Consider the following 17,643-nt stretch of genomic DNA (forward strand, 5'->3'; position numbering starts at 1 on the left):
TACAGGTGCTATGGGGAAGGGAAGGAGGTAAGATGGGGGGATGGAGAGGGGGACGAGGGGGAGAGGAAGGAAGGGGCTCAGTCTGGGAAGGCCTCCTGGAGGAGGTGAGCTCTCAGCAGGGCCTTGAAGGGAGGAAGAGAGCTAGCTTGGCGGAGGGGCAGAGGGAGGGCATTCCAGGCCCGGGGGATGACGTGGGCCGGGAGTCGATGGCGGGACAGACGAGAACGAGGTACAGTGAGGAGATTAGCGGTGGAGGAGCGGAGGGTGCGGGCTGGGCAGGAGAAGGAGAGAAGGGAGGTGAGGTAGGAGGGGGCGAGGTGATGGAGAGCCTTGAAGCCCAGGGTGAGGAGTTTCTGCCTGATGCGCAGATTGATTGGTAGCCACTGGAGATTTTTGAGGAGGGGAGTAATATACCCAGAGCGTTTCTGGACAAAGATAATCCGGGCAGCAGCGTGAAGTATTGATTGAAGTGGAGAGAGACACGAGGATGGGAGATCAGAGAGAAGGCTGGTGCAGTAGTCCAGACGGGATAGGATGAGAGCTTGAATGAGCAGGGTAGCGGTTTGGATGGAGAGGAAAGGGCGGATCTTGGCAATGTTGCGGAGCTGAGACCGGCAGGTTTTGGTGACGGCTTGGATGTGAGGGGTGAACGAGAGAGCGGAGTCGAGGATGACACCAAGGTTGCGGGCTTGTGAGACGGGAAGGATGGTAGTGCCGTCAACAGAGATGGGAAAGTCAGGGAGAGGACAAGGTTTGGGAGGGAAGACAAGGAGCTCAGTCTTCGACATGTTGAGCTTTAGGTGGCGGGCGGACATCCAGATGGAGATGTCCTGAAGGCAGGAGGAGATGCGAGCCTGGAGGGAGGGGGAGAGAGCAGGGGCAGAGATGGAGATCTGGGTGTCATCAGCGTAGAGATGATAGTTGAAGCCGTGGGAGCGAATGAGGTCACCAAGGGAGTGAGTGTAGATTGAGAACAGAAGGGGACCAAGCACTGAACCTTGGGGAACCCCCACAGTAAGGGGATGGGAGGGGGAGGAGGAGCCTGCAAAAGAGACTGAGAAAGAACGACCGGAGAGATAAGAGGAGAATCAGGAGAGGACGGAGTCTGTGAAGCCAAGGTCAGATAGCGTGTTGAGGAGAAGGGGGTCGTACTTCCCAAGCATTTAGTACAGTGCTCTGCCCACAGTAAGAGCTCAATAAATACGATTGATGATGATGATGATATGGGCAAATCACTCAATCTCTCTGGGCCCTGAATTTTCCATCATTAAAATGGGGATGAGATTTGTCCTTTTGGGAGTGGAAGCCCATTTTTTTTAAATGGCATTTGTTAAGTGCTTACTCTGTGCCAGGCACTGTACTAGGTGCTGGGATAGACACACACTAATCAGGTTGGATGCAATCCATGTCCCACTTGGGGTTCACAGTCTTAATCCTCATTTTCCAGAGAAGGTAAGTGAGGCACAGAGAAGTGAAATTGCCCAAGGTCACACAGCAGATGAGCGGAAGAGTCGGGATTAGAACCCAGGTGCTTCTAACTTCCAGGCCTGGGCTCTAGGCTACTCGGTTTCGCTGTTCTGTATGATCTGATTATATTGTATCAAACACGGTCTTCTAGACTGTGAGCCCGTCTTCTAGACTGTGAGCCCCTTGTTGGGTAGGGACCGTCTCTCTATGTTGCCAACTTGGACTTCCCAAGCGCTTAGTACAGTGCTCTGCACCCAGTAAGCACTCAATAAATACAATTAAATGAATGAATGAATGAATGAATGAATGAAAACACAGTGCCCGTGACAGGGACAGTGATAGAGGACATGGTGGTATTGAATAATAATAATAATAGTGATGGCACTTATTAAGCACTTAATATGTGCCAAGCACTGTTCTAAAAATAATAATAATAATAATGGCATTTATTAAGCCCTTACTATGTGCGAAAGCACCGTTCTAAGCGGCTGGGGAGGTTACAAGGTGATCAGATTGTCCCACGGGGAGCTCACAGTCTTAATCCCCATTTTACAGATGAGGTAACTGAGGCACAGAGAAGTTAAGTGACTTGCCCAAAGTCACACAGCTGACAATTGGCAGAGCCGGGATTTGAACCCATGATCTCTGACTCCAAAGCCCGGGCTCTTTCCACTGAGCCATGCTGCTTCCCTAAGCACTGGGGAGGTACAGCAGTGTGGCTCAGTGGAAAGAGCCCGGGCTTTGGAGTCAGAGGTCATGGGTTCAAACCCCAGCTCTGCCGATTGTCAGCTGTGTGACTTTGGGCAAGTCACTTCACTTCTCTGTGCTTCAGTTACCTCATCTGTAAAATGGGGATGATGACTGTGAGCCCCCGCGTGGGACAACCTCATTACCTTGTAACCTCCCCAGCGCTTAGAACAGTGCTTTGCACATAGTAAGCGCTTAATAAATGCCATTATTACAGGGTGATCCAGTTGTCCCACGGGGGGCTCACAGCCTTAATCCCCGTTTTACAGATGAGGTAACTGAAGCACAGAGAAGTTAAGTGACTTGCCCCAAGTCACACAGTGGAAGAGAATGATAGTGACTGGAATGTTGATGGTCAAGGTGAAGAGGGCGGTGTCTGCTAGCTGGAGTTTGTTTATTTGATTTCAATCTTGGGCATCTACTCTAGATGCCCCTGTTGTTCCGCTAATCTCCTCACCGTACCTCGCTCTCGCCTGTCCCGCCATCGACCCCCGGCCCATGTCCTCCCCCGGGCCTGGAATGCCCCCAATCCCTCTGCCCATCCGCCAAGCTAGCTCTCTTCCTCCCTTCAAGGCCCTGCTGAGAGCTCACCTCCTCCAGGAGGCCTTCCCAGACTGAGCCCCTTCCTTCCTCTCCCCCCTCGCCCCCCCTCTCCACCCCCCCATCTTACCTCCTTCCCTTCCCCACAGCACCTGTATATATGTATATATGTTTGTACAGATTTATTACTCTATTTATTTATTTCATTTGTCCATATCTATTCTATTTATTTGATTTTGTTAGTATGTTTGGTTTTGTTCTCTGTCTCCCCATTTTAGACTGTGAGCCCACTGTTGGGTAGGGACTGTCTCTATATGTTGCCAATTTGTACTTCCCAAGCGCTTCGTACAGTGCTCTGCACATAGTAAGCGCTCAATAAATACGATTGATAATGATGATGATGATGATGTTGGGTTTTAGTAGAGCCCCAGTCCAACCTCAGCCCCAGGCCGGTCCCAAACTCAGCCACTGTCCAGACGCAACCCAGCCCGGCCCTAGCTCCAGTCCTAACAAGAAGAGGCTGCTGGAGGAGGGGGAGGGTGGTGAGAAGCTTCGGAGGCTCTGGGGAGCATCCAGCCTTGGCAAAGCCTCCCCTTCACCCTTCCCCTCATCCTCTGAGGCCTGCTCCTGTCCCTCCCCCCAGTCCTTGGAGAAGGCCGCTCCAAACACAGCCGCTTCAATACCAAATAAGGCCCCGCTTGGAGTTAGCGTGGCTGCTTTTAAGAGTCCAAGTCTCCAAGGGGCGAATTCCGGGGCAGAGCTGGCGGGCCAGGCCCGAGCCCCCCGCCTCTCAGCATTTGGTCAAGGGATAAACAGGAGATGGAACTGGCCTTCATCCCCACTGAGACCCACGCCTCCTGCTCAAGGGCCCTGAGCAGAGGACCTCCCTCATCGTCCAGGCCCGAGCGCTCCAGCCAGAGGGAGAAGGTCCCTCCACCCAAGCCCCATATGGGGGTCCTCACAGGCTCAGAAACCGACAGGCTGTTGCTATGAGCCACCGGAGAAGCTACGCCCCCCGAGAATACCTTCTCAGGGCCCCTGTGAGCCAGCTGGGCAACATCTGGACCACACAGGCCCCACCCCCGGCAGCCCAAGGAAACAATCGCCATAGCAACGAGCTGGCCACCATCACCCACCTAGTCCTTCCCCCCTTTTAGACTGTGAGCCCACTGTTGGGTAGGGACTGTCTCTATGTGATGCCAATTTGTACTTCCCAAGCGCTTAGTACAGTGCTCTGCGCATAGTAAGCGCTCAATAAATACGATTGATTGATTGATTGATTCAGCATCCTAGGCGAGCCCCTGGCCCTCAGCCCCGGCCCCATCCCAATCCCTGCCAATCCCAATCAATCAATCGTATTTATTGAGCGCTTACTATGTGCAGAGCACTGCACTAAGCGCTTGGGAAGGACAAATTGGCAACATCTAGAGACAGTCCCTACCCAACAGTGGGCTCACAGTCTAAAACGGGGAGACAGAGAACAAAACCAAACATACTAACAAAATCAAATAAATAGAATAGATATGTACAAATAAATTAAATAAATAAATAAATAGAGTAAAAAAATATGTACAAACATATATACATATATACAGGTGCTGTGGGGAAGGGAAGGAGGTAAGATGGGGGGATGGAGAGGGGGACGAGGGGGAGAGGAAGGAAGGGGCTCAGTCTGGGAAGGCCTCCTGAAGGAGGTGAGCTCTCAGCAGGGCCTTGAAGAGAGGAAGAGAGCGAGCTTGGCGGAGGGGCAGAGGGATTGGGGGCATTCCGGGCCCGGGGGATGACGTGGGCCGGGAGTCGATGGCGGGACAGGCGAGAGCGAGGTACGGTGAAGAGATCAGCTGTGGAGGAGCAGAGGGTGCGGACTGGGCTGTAGATCCCAATCAGTCATCCAATCATTTCTTTGTTGAGCGTGCTGACTGTGGGCAGAGCACTGTGCTCAGCGCTTGGGAGCGTACAAGCAGCAGAGTTGGTAGATGTGCTCCCTGCCCACAACAAGCCTACAGTCTAGAGGAGGAGACAGGCATTAATAGAAATAGAGAGAAGCAGCGTGGCTCAGTGGAAAGAGCCCGGGCTTTTGAGTCAGAGGTCAGTTAATCATTCAATCAATCAATCAATCATATTTATTGAGCGCTTACTGGGTGCAGAGCACTGTACTAAGCGCTTGGGAAGTACAAGTCGGCAACACATAGAGACAGTCCCTACCCAACAGTGGGCTCCCGGCTCCGCCACTTCTCAGCTGCGTGACTTTGGGCAAGTCACTTAACTTCTCTGTGCCTCAGTTCCCTCATCTGTAAAATGGGGATGAAGACTGTGAGCCCCACGTGGGACAACCTCATCACCTTGTATCCCCCCAGCACATAGAACAGTGCTTTGCACATAGTAAGCACTTAGTAAATGCCATTATTATTATTATTATTATTATTATTATTATTATTATTATTATTATGAATAGAAATAAAGAGAAGCAGCGTGGCTCTGTGGAAAGAGCCCGGGCTTTTGAGTCAGAGGTCCTGGGTTCAAATCCCGGCTCTGCCACTTGTCAGCTGTGTGACTTTGGACAAGTCACTTCACTTCTCTGGGCCTCAGTGACCTCATCTGTAAAATGGGGATGAAGACTGGGAGACCCACGTGGGACACCCTGATCACCTTGTATCCTCCCAGCACTTATAGCAGTGCTTTGCACATAGTAAGCACTTAATTAATGCCATCATTATTATTATTATTATTCTTAAATAAATTATGGATAAGGACAAAAGTGCTGTGGGGCTGAGGGAGAGGCAAATAAAGGGGGCAAATCCAAGGGTGACGCAGAAGGGAGTGAGAAAGAGGAAATGAGAGCTTAGACCGGGAAAGCCTCTTGGAGGAGATGGGATTTTACTCTATCATCATCATCATCATCATCATCAATCGTATTTATTGAGCGCTTACTATGTGCAGAGCACTGTACTAAGCGCTTGGGAAGTACAAATTGGCAACATATAGAGACAGTCCCTACCCAACAGTGGGCTCACAGTCTAAAAGGGAGAGACAGAGAACAAAACCAAACATACTAACAAAATAAAATAAATAGAGTAGATATGCCACGCTACCTCCCAGCCAAGAACCCGCCTCCATCCTGACTAACCACATTGTGCTGAAGAGAGTTCAATCAATCGATGACATTCATTGAGCAGATTGATTGATACATATAGAGTTGTGTCTTGAGCCAGCTTTGTCAGCTTAGTCGGAGGGAAATAAGTGTTGGCTAGCCAAGCCTCTGATTTGGTGACAGGCTTTATGAGTATATGTATATATGTTTGTACTTATTTATTACTCTATTTTATTAGTACATATTTATTCTATTTATTTTATTTTGTTAATATGTTTTGTTTTGTTGTCTGCCTCCCACTTCTAGACCGCGATCCCGCTGTTGGGTAGGGACCATCTCTATATGTTGCCAACTTGTACTTCCCAAGCGCTTAGTACAATGCTCTGCACACAGTAAGCGCTCAATAAATGTGATTGAAGGAAGAACTTCCTTAATGCTGCTTCATGCTTCATGCTTCCATACTTCATGCTGCTGCCCGGATTGTCTTTGTCCAGAAACGCTCTGGGCATATTACTCCCCTCCTCAAAAATCTCCAGTGGCTACCAATCAATCTGCGCATCAGGCAGAAAGTCCTCACCCTGGGCTTCCAGGCTGTCCATCCATCCCCTCGCCCCCTCCTACCTCACCTCCCTTCTGTCCTTGTCCAGCCCAGCCCGCACCCTCCACTCCTCTGCCGCTAATCTCCTCACCGTACCTCGTTCTCGCCTGTCCCACCATCGACTCCCGGCCCACGTCCTCCCCCGGGCCTGTAATGCCCCCAATCCCTCTGCCCATCGGCCAAGCTAGCTCTCTTCCTCCCTTCAAGGCCCTACTGAGAGCTCACCTCCTCCAGGAGGCCTTCCCACACTCAGCCCCTTCCTTCCTCTCCCCCTCGTCCCCCTCTCCATCCCTCCCATCTTACCTCCTTCCCTTCCCCACAGCACCTGTATATATGTATATATGTTTGTACAGATTTATTACTCTATTTATTTATTTATTTATTTTACTTGTACATATCTATTCTATTTATTTTATTTTGTTAGTATGTTTGGTTTTGTTCTCTGTCTCCCCCTTTTAGACTGTGAGCCCACTGTTGGGTAGGGACTGTCTCTATATGTTGCCAATTTGTACTTCCCAAGCGCTTAGTACAGTGCTCTGCACATAGTAAGCGCTCAATAAATACAATTGATGATGATGATGATGATGATCAGACCCAGTCCCAGGCCCAGCCTAGTCTCAGCCCAGGCTCAACTCCAGCCCAGCTCATCACCCCCCAAACCCCAGTCCTTACCCCCAGACCCACCCCTAAGCCCCTGGCCCTCTGAAAGGAAAATGATGAAAAGCCACAAACCTTCTTGGAAAGAAGCTGAAAGACGATGTTAAGGAAAAAAAAAAAAAGCAAGTGACTTGCTAGATGTCTGGAGGCCTTCCCAGACTGAGCCCCTTCCTTCCTCTCCCCCTCGCCTCCCTCTCCATCCCCCCATCTTACCTCCCTCCCTTCCCCACAGCACCTGTATATATGTATATATGTTTGTACATATTTATTACTCTATTTATTTATTTATTTTACTTGTACATATCTATTCTATTTATTTTATTTTGTTAGTATGCTTGGTTTCGTTCTCTGTCTCCCCCTTTTAGACTGTGAGCCCACTGTTGGGTAGGGACTGTCTCTATATGTTGCCAATTTGTACTTCCCAAGCGCTTAGTACAGTGCTCTGCACATAGTAAGCGCTCAATAAATATGATTGATGATGATGATGATGGAGGCTATTTAGAACAGTGTTTTGCACCTAGTAAGCGCTTAACAAAGGCCATCATTATTATTAAGAAACCACGTCTTCCAGTCCTAAAGAGAGTGGCTACAAAAATGCACAGCACAAATACAGCGCGAGGCAGAAGACCCTTGGGACTGAGTTGGAGAGAAACCGGTGAGTGGCGGGGAAAATCAATCTTGAGGGGGTAGCGGGTCAGTTGTTTTTTTTTAATGGTATTTATTAAGCACTTCCTATGTGCCAGATACTCTACTAAGCATTGGGATAGATACACAGCAAATTGGGTTGGACAGAATCCCTATCCCACATGGGGCTCACAGTCTTAATCTCTTTTACAGATGAAGTAACTGAGGCACAGAGAAGTAAAGTATATATATATGTATACATATGTAAACATATGTGAACAAACTTCTAGAGTGTGAGCCCACTGTTGGGTAGGGACCGTCTCTATATGTTGCCAACTAATGGCAACATATAGCCAACATATAGTCTCTATATGTTGCCAACTTGTACTTCCCAAGCGCTTAGTACAGTGCTCTGCACATAGTAAGCGCTCAATAAATATGATTGATTGATATGTATATATGTTTGTACGTATTTATTTCTCTATTTTGTTTGTACATATTTATTCCATTTTATTTTGTTAATGTGTTTTGTTTTGTTCTCTGTCTCCCCCTTCTAGACTGTGAGCTCACTGTTGGGTAGGGACCATCTCTATATGTTGCCAACTTGTACTTCCCAAGGACTTAGTACAGTGCTCTGCACACAGTAAGCGCTCAATAAATACCATTGAATGAATGAATGAATCAATCAATCAATCAATCGTATTTATTGAGCGCTTACTGTGTGCAGAGCACTGTACTAAGCGCTTGGGAAGTACAAGTTGGCAACACATAGAGACGGTCCCTACCCAACAAAATGAAGTGGCTTGCCCATGGTCACATAGAAGATAAGTGACAGCTCTGCCCTTTCCTCTTGAAAAGAGCACGGGCTTTGGAGTCAGAGGTCATGGGTTCAAATCCCAACTCCACCAATTGTCAGCTGTGTGACTTTGGGCTAGTCAATTCACTTCTCTGGGCCTCAGTTACCTCATCTGTAAAATGGGGTTTAAGGCTGTGAGCCCCACGAGGGACAACCTGGTCACTTGTAACCTCCCCAGCGCTTAGAACAGTGCTTTGCACATAGTAAGCGCTTAATAAATGCTATCATTATCTGTAAAATGGGGTTTAAGGCTGCGAGCCCCACGAGGGACAACCTGATCACCTTGTAACCTCCCCAGCGCTTAGAACAGTGCTTTGCACAGAGTAAGTGCTTAATAAATGCCATTATTATTATTATTAATAAATACGACTGAATGAATAATAAATACAATTAAATGAATGAATACAATCACTCATCCTATCCCGCCTGGATTGGTGCATCACCTGCCTTTCTGACTTCCCAGCTTCCTGTCTCTCCCCACTCCAGTCCAAACTTCACGCTACTATCCGGATCATTTTTCTACAGAATCATTCAGGATATGTCACCCTGCTCCTAAAAAAAATCCAGCGTTGCCCATCCACCTCCACAACTAACAAAATCTCCTCACCACTGGCTTCTCCTCACCGTACCTCGTTCTCGCCTGTCCCGCCATCGACCCCCGGCCCACGTCCTCCCCCGGGCCTGGAATGCCCCCAATCCCTCTGCCCATCCGCCAGGCTCGCTCTCTTCCTCCCTTCACGACCCCACTGAGAGCTCACCTCCTCCAGGAGGCCTTCCCAGACTGAGCCCCTTCCTTCCTCTCTCCCTCGTCCCCCTCTCGATCCCCCTCATCTTACCTCCTTCCCTTCCCCACAGCTCCTGTATATATATATATATATATATATATATATATAGTTTGTACATATTTATTACTCTATTTATTTATTTATTTATTTATTTTACTTGTAAATATCTATTCTATTTATTTTATTTTGTTAGTATGTTTGGTTTTGTTCTCTGTCTCCCCCTTTTAGACTGTGAGCCCACTGTTGGGTAGGGACTGTCTCTAGACGTTGCCAACTTGTACTTCCCAAGCGCTTAGTCCAGTGCTCTGCACACAGTAAGTGCTCAATAAATACGACTGATTGATTGATTGATTGATTTAAAGCTCTCCACCACCTCGCCCCCTCCTACTTCACCTCACTGCTCTCCTTCTCCAACCCAGCCCTCATATTTCACTCCTCTAGTTCCGCTAAACTCCTCACTGTGCCCCCTTCTTGTATATATGTATATATGTTTGTACATATTTATTACTCTATTTATTTATTTTACTTGCACATATCTATTCCATTTATTTTATTTTGTTAGTATGTTTGGTTTTGTTCTCTGTCTCCCCCTTTTAGACTGTGAGCCCACTGTTGGGTAGGGACTGTCTCTATATGTTGCCAACTTGTACGTCCCAAGCACTTAGTACAGTGCTCTGCACACAGTAAGCGCTCAATAAATACGACTGATTGATTGATTGATTGATTTAAAGCTCTCCACCACCTCGCCCCCTCCTACTTCACCTCACTGCTCTCCTTCTCCAACCCAGCCCTCATATTTCACTCCTCTAGTTCCACTAAACTCCTCACTGTGCCCCCTTCTTGTATATATGTATATATGGTTGTACGTATTTATTACTCTATTTATTTATTTTACTTGCACATATCTATTCTATTTATTTTATTTTGTTAGTATGTTTGGTTTTGTTCTCTGTCTCCCCCTTTTAGACTGTGAGCCCACTGTTGGGTAGGGTCTGTCTCTATATGTTGCCAACTTGTACTTCCCAAGCACTTAGTACAGTGCTCTGCACACAGTAAGCACTCAATAAATACAATTGATTGATTGATTGATTCTTACCTGTCTCGCCACCGACCCCCTAACCCATGTCTTGCCTCTGGCCCGGAGTGCCCTCCCTCCTCAAATGCGATGAACAACGACTCTCCTTCCATTCAAAGCCTTACTGAAGGTCCATCTCCTCCACCTGTATATATGTATATATGTTTGTACACATTTATTACTCTATTTATTTATTTATTTTACTTGTACATACTTATTCTATTAATTTTATTTTGTTAATATGTTTTGTTTTGCCGTCTGTCTCCCCCTTCTAGACTGTGAGCCCGCTGTTGGGCAGGGACCATTTCTGTATGTTACCAACTTGTACTTCCCAAGCGCTTAGTACAGTGCTCTGCACACAGTAAGCGCTCAATAAATATGATTGAATGAATGAATGAAAAGAGGTCTTCCCTGACTAAGCCCCACTTTTCCTCATCTCCCACTTCCTTCTGCATCATTCTGACTGGCTCTCCTTGCTCTTCCCCCACTCCCAGCCCCACAGTACTTACAATAATAATAATAATAATAATGGCATTTGTTAAGCGCTTACTATGTGCAAAGCACTGTTCTAAGCACTGGGGCGGATACAAGGTGATCAGGTTGTCCCGCGTGGGGCTCACAGTCATCATCCCCCTTTTTACAGATGAGGTAAACTGAGACTCCGAGAAGTTAAGTGACTTGCCCAAGGTCACACAGCAGACATGTGGCGGAGCCGGAAACCGAACCCACGACCTGTGACTCCAAAGCCCGTGCTCTGTCCACTGAGCCACGCCGCTTCTCTATGTACTTATGTACGTATCTATAATTTTGTTAATTTCATTCATTCATTTATTCAATCGTATTTGAATAAATACGTATTTAAGTGGGATATTAATTTATTCCACTTATTTATTGTTTATTTATTTATTATAAATACGTATTCAAATACGTATTGAATAAATCGTATTTAAGTGGGCAAGTCACTCAACTTCTCTGAGCCTCAGTTACCTCATCTGTAAAATGGGGATTAAGACTGTGAGCCCCACGTGGGACAACCTGATCACTTTGTATCCCCCCAGCGCTTAGAACAGTGCTTTGCACATAGTAAGTGCTTAACAAATGCCAACATTATTATTATTATTTATTCACTCATTCATTCAATCGTATTTATTGAATGCTTACTGTGTGCAGACCACTGTACTAAGCGCTTGGGAAATATAAGTCGGCAACATATAGAGACGGTCCCTACGCAACAGCGGGCTCACACTCTAGAAGAGGGAGACAGACAACAAAACAAAACATGTAGATGGGTGTCAAAATCATCAGAACAGATAGAATGATAGCTATATGCACATCATTAACAAAATAAATAGAATAGTAAATATGTACAAGTAAAATAAACAGAATAATAAATCTGTACAAATATATACAAGTGTTGTGGTGGAGGGGAAGGAGGTAGGGTGGGTGGGATGGGGAGGAGGAGAGGAAAAATGGGGCTCAGTCTGGGAAGGCCTCCTGGAGGAGGTGAGCTCTCAGTAGGGCTTTGAAGGGAGGAATTTGTATTAATATCTGTCTCCCCCCATGACCCTAGACTGTAAGTTAATTGTGGGCAGGGAAAGTGACTATTAATTGAGCTATTGTACTCTCCCAAGTGCTTAATGCAGCGTGGCTCAGTGGAAAGAGCCCGGGCTTTGGAGTCAGAGGTCATGGGTTTGAATCCCGGCTCCACCACACGTCTGCTGTGTGACCTTGGGCAAGTCACTTAACTTCTCTGAGCCTCAGTTACCTCATCTGGAAAATGAGGATTGACTGTGGGCCCCACGTGGGACAACCTGATGACCTTGTATCCCCCCTGCGCTTAGAACAGTGCTTTGCACATAGTAAGCGCTTAACAAATACCATTATTATCATTATTATTATTATTAATGCAGTGCTCTGCACACAAGTAAGCGCTCAATAAATATGGTTAATAATAATAACGGTGGCATTTATTAAGCGCTTACTATGTGCAAAGCACTGTCCTAAGCGCTGGGCAGGTTACAAGGTGATCAGGTTGCCCTACGTGGGGCTCACAGTCTTAATCATCATCATCATCAATCGTATTTATTGAGCGCTTACTATGTGCAGAGCACTGTACTAAGCGCTTGGGAAGTACAAATTGGCAACATACAGAGACAGTCCCTACCCAACAGTGGGCTCACAGTCTAAAAGGGGGAGACAGAGAACAAAACCAAACATGCTAACAAAATAAAATAAATAGATGTGTACAAGTAAAATAAATAAATAAATAAATAGAGTAACAAATATGTACAAACATATATACATATATACAGGTGCTGTGGGGAAGGGAAGGAGGTAAGGGGGGGGGATGGAGAGGGGGAAGAGGGGGAGAGGAAGGAAGGGGCACACAGCCCCTCTGCACACAGGCTGTGCCCGATGGATACTCATCATCATCATCATCATCAATCGTATTTATTCATCATCATCATCATCATCATCAATTGCATTTATTGAGCGCTTACTATGTGCAGAGCACTGGACTAAGCGCTTGGGAAGTACAAATTGGCAACATACAGAGACAGTCCCTACCCAACAGTGGGCTCACAGTCTAAAAGGGGGAGACAGAGAACAAAACCAAGCGTACTAACAAAATAAAATAAATAGAATAGATGTGTACAAGTAAAATAAATAAATGAATAAATAGAGTAACAAATATGTACAAACATATATACATATATACAGGTGCTGTGGGGAAGGGAAGGAGGTAAGATGGCGGGGACGGAGAGGGGGACGAGGGGGAGAGGAAGGAAGGGGCTCAGTCTGGGAATGGGCAGGCCTCTGCTTGACTCTCCCTCCCGTTGCCGAGACTAGTAGGGTACTGGAAACTCTCCAGATACAAACTTGAGAGGGGGGCACTTATGAGAAGCAGTGTGGCTCAGTGGAAAGAGGCCGGGCTTTGGAGTCAGAGGTCATGGATTCAAATCCTGGCTCTGCCAACTATCAGCAGTGTGACTACGGAGAGGAAGGAAGGGGCACACAGCCCCTCTGCATGCAGGCTGTGCCCGATGGATACTCCTGATTGACTGATTTAAGCTGCCTCACCATACGATTATATCTCCACCAGAAGCTCTTCCTTGATTAATTTCTCATCTATCTTATTTCCCCTTTAACTGCCACTGCGTCTCTTTAAGTCCTTGGATCCTTACACCCTCCTCCCCTCACCCACCCACCTCTGATATTTATTTATTTCACTTGTACATTTCTATCCTATTTATTTTATTTTGTTGGTATGTTTGGTTCTGTTCTCTGTCTCCCCCTTTTAGACTGTGAGCCCACTGTTGGGTAGGGACTGTCTCTATGTGTTGCCAATTTGTACTTCCCAAGCGCTTAGTACAGTTCTCTGCACATAGTAAGCGCTCAATAAATACGATTGATTGATTGATTGATTGATTTTATTTTGTTGGTATGTTTGGTTCTGTTCTCTGTCTCCCCCTTTTAGACTGTGAGCCCACTGTTGGGTAGGGACTGTCTCTATGTGTTGCCAATTTGTACTTCCCAAGCGCTTAGTACAGTGCTCTGCACATAGTAAGCGCTCAATAAATACGATTGATTGATTGATTGATTAATTTTATTTTGTTGGTATGTTTGGTTCTGTTCTCTGTCTCCCCCTTTTAGACTGTGAGCCCACTGTTGGGTAGGGACTGTCTCTATGTGTTGCCAATTTGTACTTCCCAAGCGCTTAGTACAGTGCTCTGCACATAGTAAGCGCTCAATAAATACGATTGATTGATTGATTGATTGATTGATCTTATGAAAATATCTTTGTACTACACAGTTTCTTCCTCTCTGACTTTTAAGCGTCGGTCTCTCACTGCAAGATTGTAAGCTCCGTTGAAGGCGGTGATCGTATCTATTAGTATCCCCTTTTAGACTGTGGATCTTTAGGGGATCGTATCCCCTTTTAGACTGCGAGCCCACTGTTGGGTAGGGACCGTCTCTATATGTTGCCAATTTGTACTTCCCAAGCGCTTAGTACAGTGCTCTGCACACAGTAAGCGCTCAATAAATACGATTGATGATGATCTATTAATTTACCGAACTTGGATCTGTGACCTTTGGGCATCTGATAGTCACCCCACCCTCAAAGCCCTAGCACTAATGGACATATCTTTAAATATGAGAAACAGCGTGGCTCAGTGGAAAGAGCCCGGGCTTTGGAGTCAGAGGTCATGGGTTCGAATCCCCACTCCGCCACATGTCTGCTGTGTGACCTTGGGCAAGTCACTTAACTTCGCTGAGCCTCAGTTCCCTCATCTGTAAAATAGGGATGAAGACTGTGAGCCCCACGTGGGACAACTTCATCATCATCATCAATCATATTTATTGAGCGCTTACCGTGTGCAGAACACTGTACTAAGCGCTTGGGAAGTACAAGTTGGCAACATATAGAGACAGTCCCTACCCAACAGTGGGCTCACAGTCTAAAAGATCACCTTGATCACCTTGTTTCCCCCCAGCGCTTAGAACAGTGCTCTGCACATAGTAAGTGCTTAACAAATGCCATTATTATTATTTTAAATTACATACTACAATTTATGTCAATGTCCGTCTTTCCCTCTAGACTGTAAGCTAGTTGTGGGCCGGGATTGGGTCTGCTACTGTATTCTCCCAAGTGCTTAGTACAGCGTGGCTTAATGGAAAGAGCCCGGGCTGTGGAGTCAGAGGTCATGGGTTCAAATCCCGACTCCGCCAATTGTCAGCTGGGTGACTTTGGGCAAGTCACTTCACTTCTCTGGGCCTCAGTTACCTCACCTATAAAATGGGGATGAAGACTGTGAGCACCCCCGTGGGACAACCTGATCACCTTGTAACCACCCCAGCGCTAAGAACAGTACTTTGCACATAGTAAGCGCTGAATAAATGCTATTATTATTATTATTATTACAGTAAGCGCTCAATAAATACTACTGATTGATTGATTAAACTCCCCCAAGAGCATAGTTTAGAAGCTCTGGAGCCCATATGGTCTGTTTTGTTTTGTTGTCTGTCTCCCCCTTCTAGGCTGTGAGCCCGCTGTTGGGTAGGGCCCGTCTCTATATGTTGCCAACTTGTACTTCCCAAGCGCTTAGTACAGTGCTCCGCGCACAGTAAGCACTCAATAAATACGATTGAATGAATGAATGAATGAATGAATGAGCCCACAAATATAACTAAACTTATGTGCATTTCTTTATGATATATTCCTTTCTCCTATACGATTTTTGTTTTAGCATCTTTCTCCTGCTGCAAGATTGTAAGCTCTTTGGAGGCAATGATTATATCTACTAGTATTGCATTCTCCCAAGCGTTTAGTACAGTGCTCTGCACACAGTAAGTGCTCAATAAATATGATTGACTGATAAGCTGTTAGCTTCTTTGAGGTCAGAGGTCATGTCTACTAACCCTATTGTCCTATTCCAAGCACTTAGTACAGAGTAAGCATTCAATAATCAAGCAGTGCTGTTTATTGAGCACTTACTGTGTGCAGAGCACTGTACTAAGCACTTGGGAATACAGTGGAGTTAGCTGTCACGTTCCCTGCCCACAAAGAGCTTACAGTCTAGAGAGGGAGACATATGTTAATATAAACAATTAAGAGCACAGGCTTGGAAGTCAGAGGTCAAGGGTTCTAATCCCGCTCCCCCACATGCTTGCTGTGTGACCTTGGGCAAGTCACTTGGAGAAGTAGCGTGGCTCAGTGGAAGGAGCCCAGGCTTTGGAGTCAGAGGTCATGGGTTTGAATCCCAGCTCCGCCAATTGTCTGCTGTGTGACTTTGGGCAAGTCACTTCACTTCTCTGTGCCTCAGTTCCCTCGTCTGCAAAATGGGGATTAAGACTGCGAGCCCCCTGTGGGACAGCCTGATCACCTTGTAACCTCCCCAGCGCTTAGAACAGTGCCTTGCACATAGTAAGCACTTAATAAATGCCATTATTATTATTATTATTATTATTACTTAACTTCTCTGAGCCTCAGTTACCTCATCTGTAAAATGGGGATTAAGGCTGTGAGCCCCATGTGGGACAACCTGATCACCTTGTATCCCCCCAGTGCTTAGAACAGTGCTTTGCACATAGTAAGTGCTTAACAAATACCATTATTATTATTATTATTACTGTATGTGTATTGTACTGTGGGAAAGTACAGTATAAGAGACATGTTATTGTATAAGATACAATATCAGTAGACATGTTCCCTGCCCACAAGGAGCTTACAGTCTTGAGGATACAAGATAATCATATGAGACAACCTTTTCAGTCAATGGCATTTATTGAGCCCTTACTCTGTGCAGAACACTAAACTAAGTAATAGAAGTAATAATAGTTAGAAAACCACATTTATTGAGCACTAACTGTGTTCAGAGCACTGTACTAAGCACTTGGGAGAGTACAACATAACAATAAATAGACACATTCCCTGCCTAATAGTATTATTAAGCACTTACTGTGTGCAGAGCACTGTACTAAGTACTGGTGAAGAATACACAAGGGAGAATTAGATAGGACCGTTGTCCCTTGTGGGGGCTCACAATCTAAAAAGAAAAGTGAGGAGAGGGTACTGTGGAGAGATAAAGATCAGTTCAAGATAAAAGTCACTTTATTTCTCTGAGCCTCGGTTCTCTCATCTGTAAAATGGGGATTAAGACTATCAGCCCCACGTGGGACAACCTGACCACCTTGTATCCCCCCTAGCATTTAGAACAGTGCTTTGCACATAGTAAGCGCTTAACAAATGCCATCATTATTATTATTATGTACCCCGGTGCTTTGTTCTCAGCCCATAGTAAACACTTAAAAAATCCCACAATCATTATTATTTTTGTTATCTATATCGGCTCAGGGCCCAGTGAGCTCCGCTTCTTCGCTGACAATTGTAGAGAGGGCTACATGAAGAAAGCCCAGGAGGATCATGAGACTTTTCTGAATGTCCCTTTTAAGGATCTTCCTCATGGACCCTTATTAATCCCATTAGCCCCAACAGACTTTTCCTCCTGGGACTCCAGGGGCCACGAAGCTGAGGAATACATCTATCCATCATATTTATCAATTGTATTTATTTAGCACTTACTATGTGCAGAGCACTGTACAAAGCTCTTGGGAGAATACAGAATAACAGAGTTGGTTGACATGTTCCTTGCCCACAACAAGTTTACAATCAAGCAGTAAGGGATAAGCCAACTGGTCATG

General features: G+C 46.0%; 1 protein-coding gene across 1 annotated transcript in view; it reads right to left on the bottom strand.

The window, feature by feature from the left end:
* LOC119944173 (mas-related G-protein coupled receptor member F-like) overlaps positions 1–17,406 on the bottom strand; it is a 79,790-nt gene extending 62,384 nt beyond the window's left edge. Inside the window, exon 1 of the mRNA XM_038765390.1 lies at positions 17,344–17,406. Coding sequence (XP_038621318.1) covers positions 17,344–17,406 — 63 coding nt within the window. The remainder of the gene's footprint in view (positions 1–17,343) is intronic.
* Between the last annotated feature and the right edge of the window lie 237 nt (positions 17,407–17,643).

The sequence above is a fragment of the Tachyglossus aculeatus genome, chromosome 22 (assembly GCF_015852505.1).
Source record: "Tachyglossus aculeatus isolate mTacAcu1 chromosome 22, mTacAcu1.pri, whole genome shotgun sequence".
Taxonomy (NCBI): domain Eukaryota; kingdom Metazoa; phylum Chordata; class Mammalia; order Monotremata; family Tachyglossidae; genus Tachyglossus; species Tachyglossus aculeatus.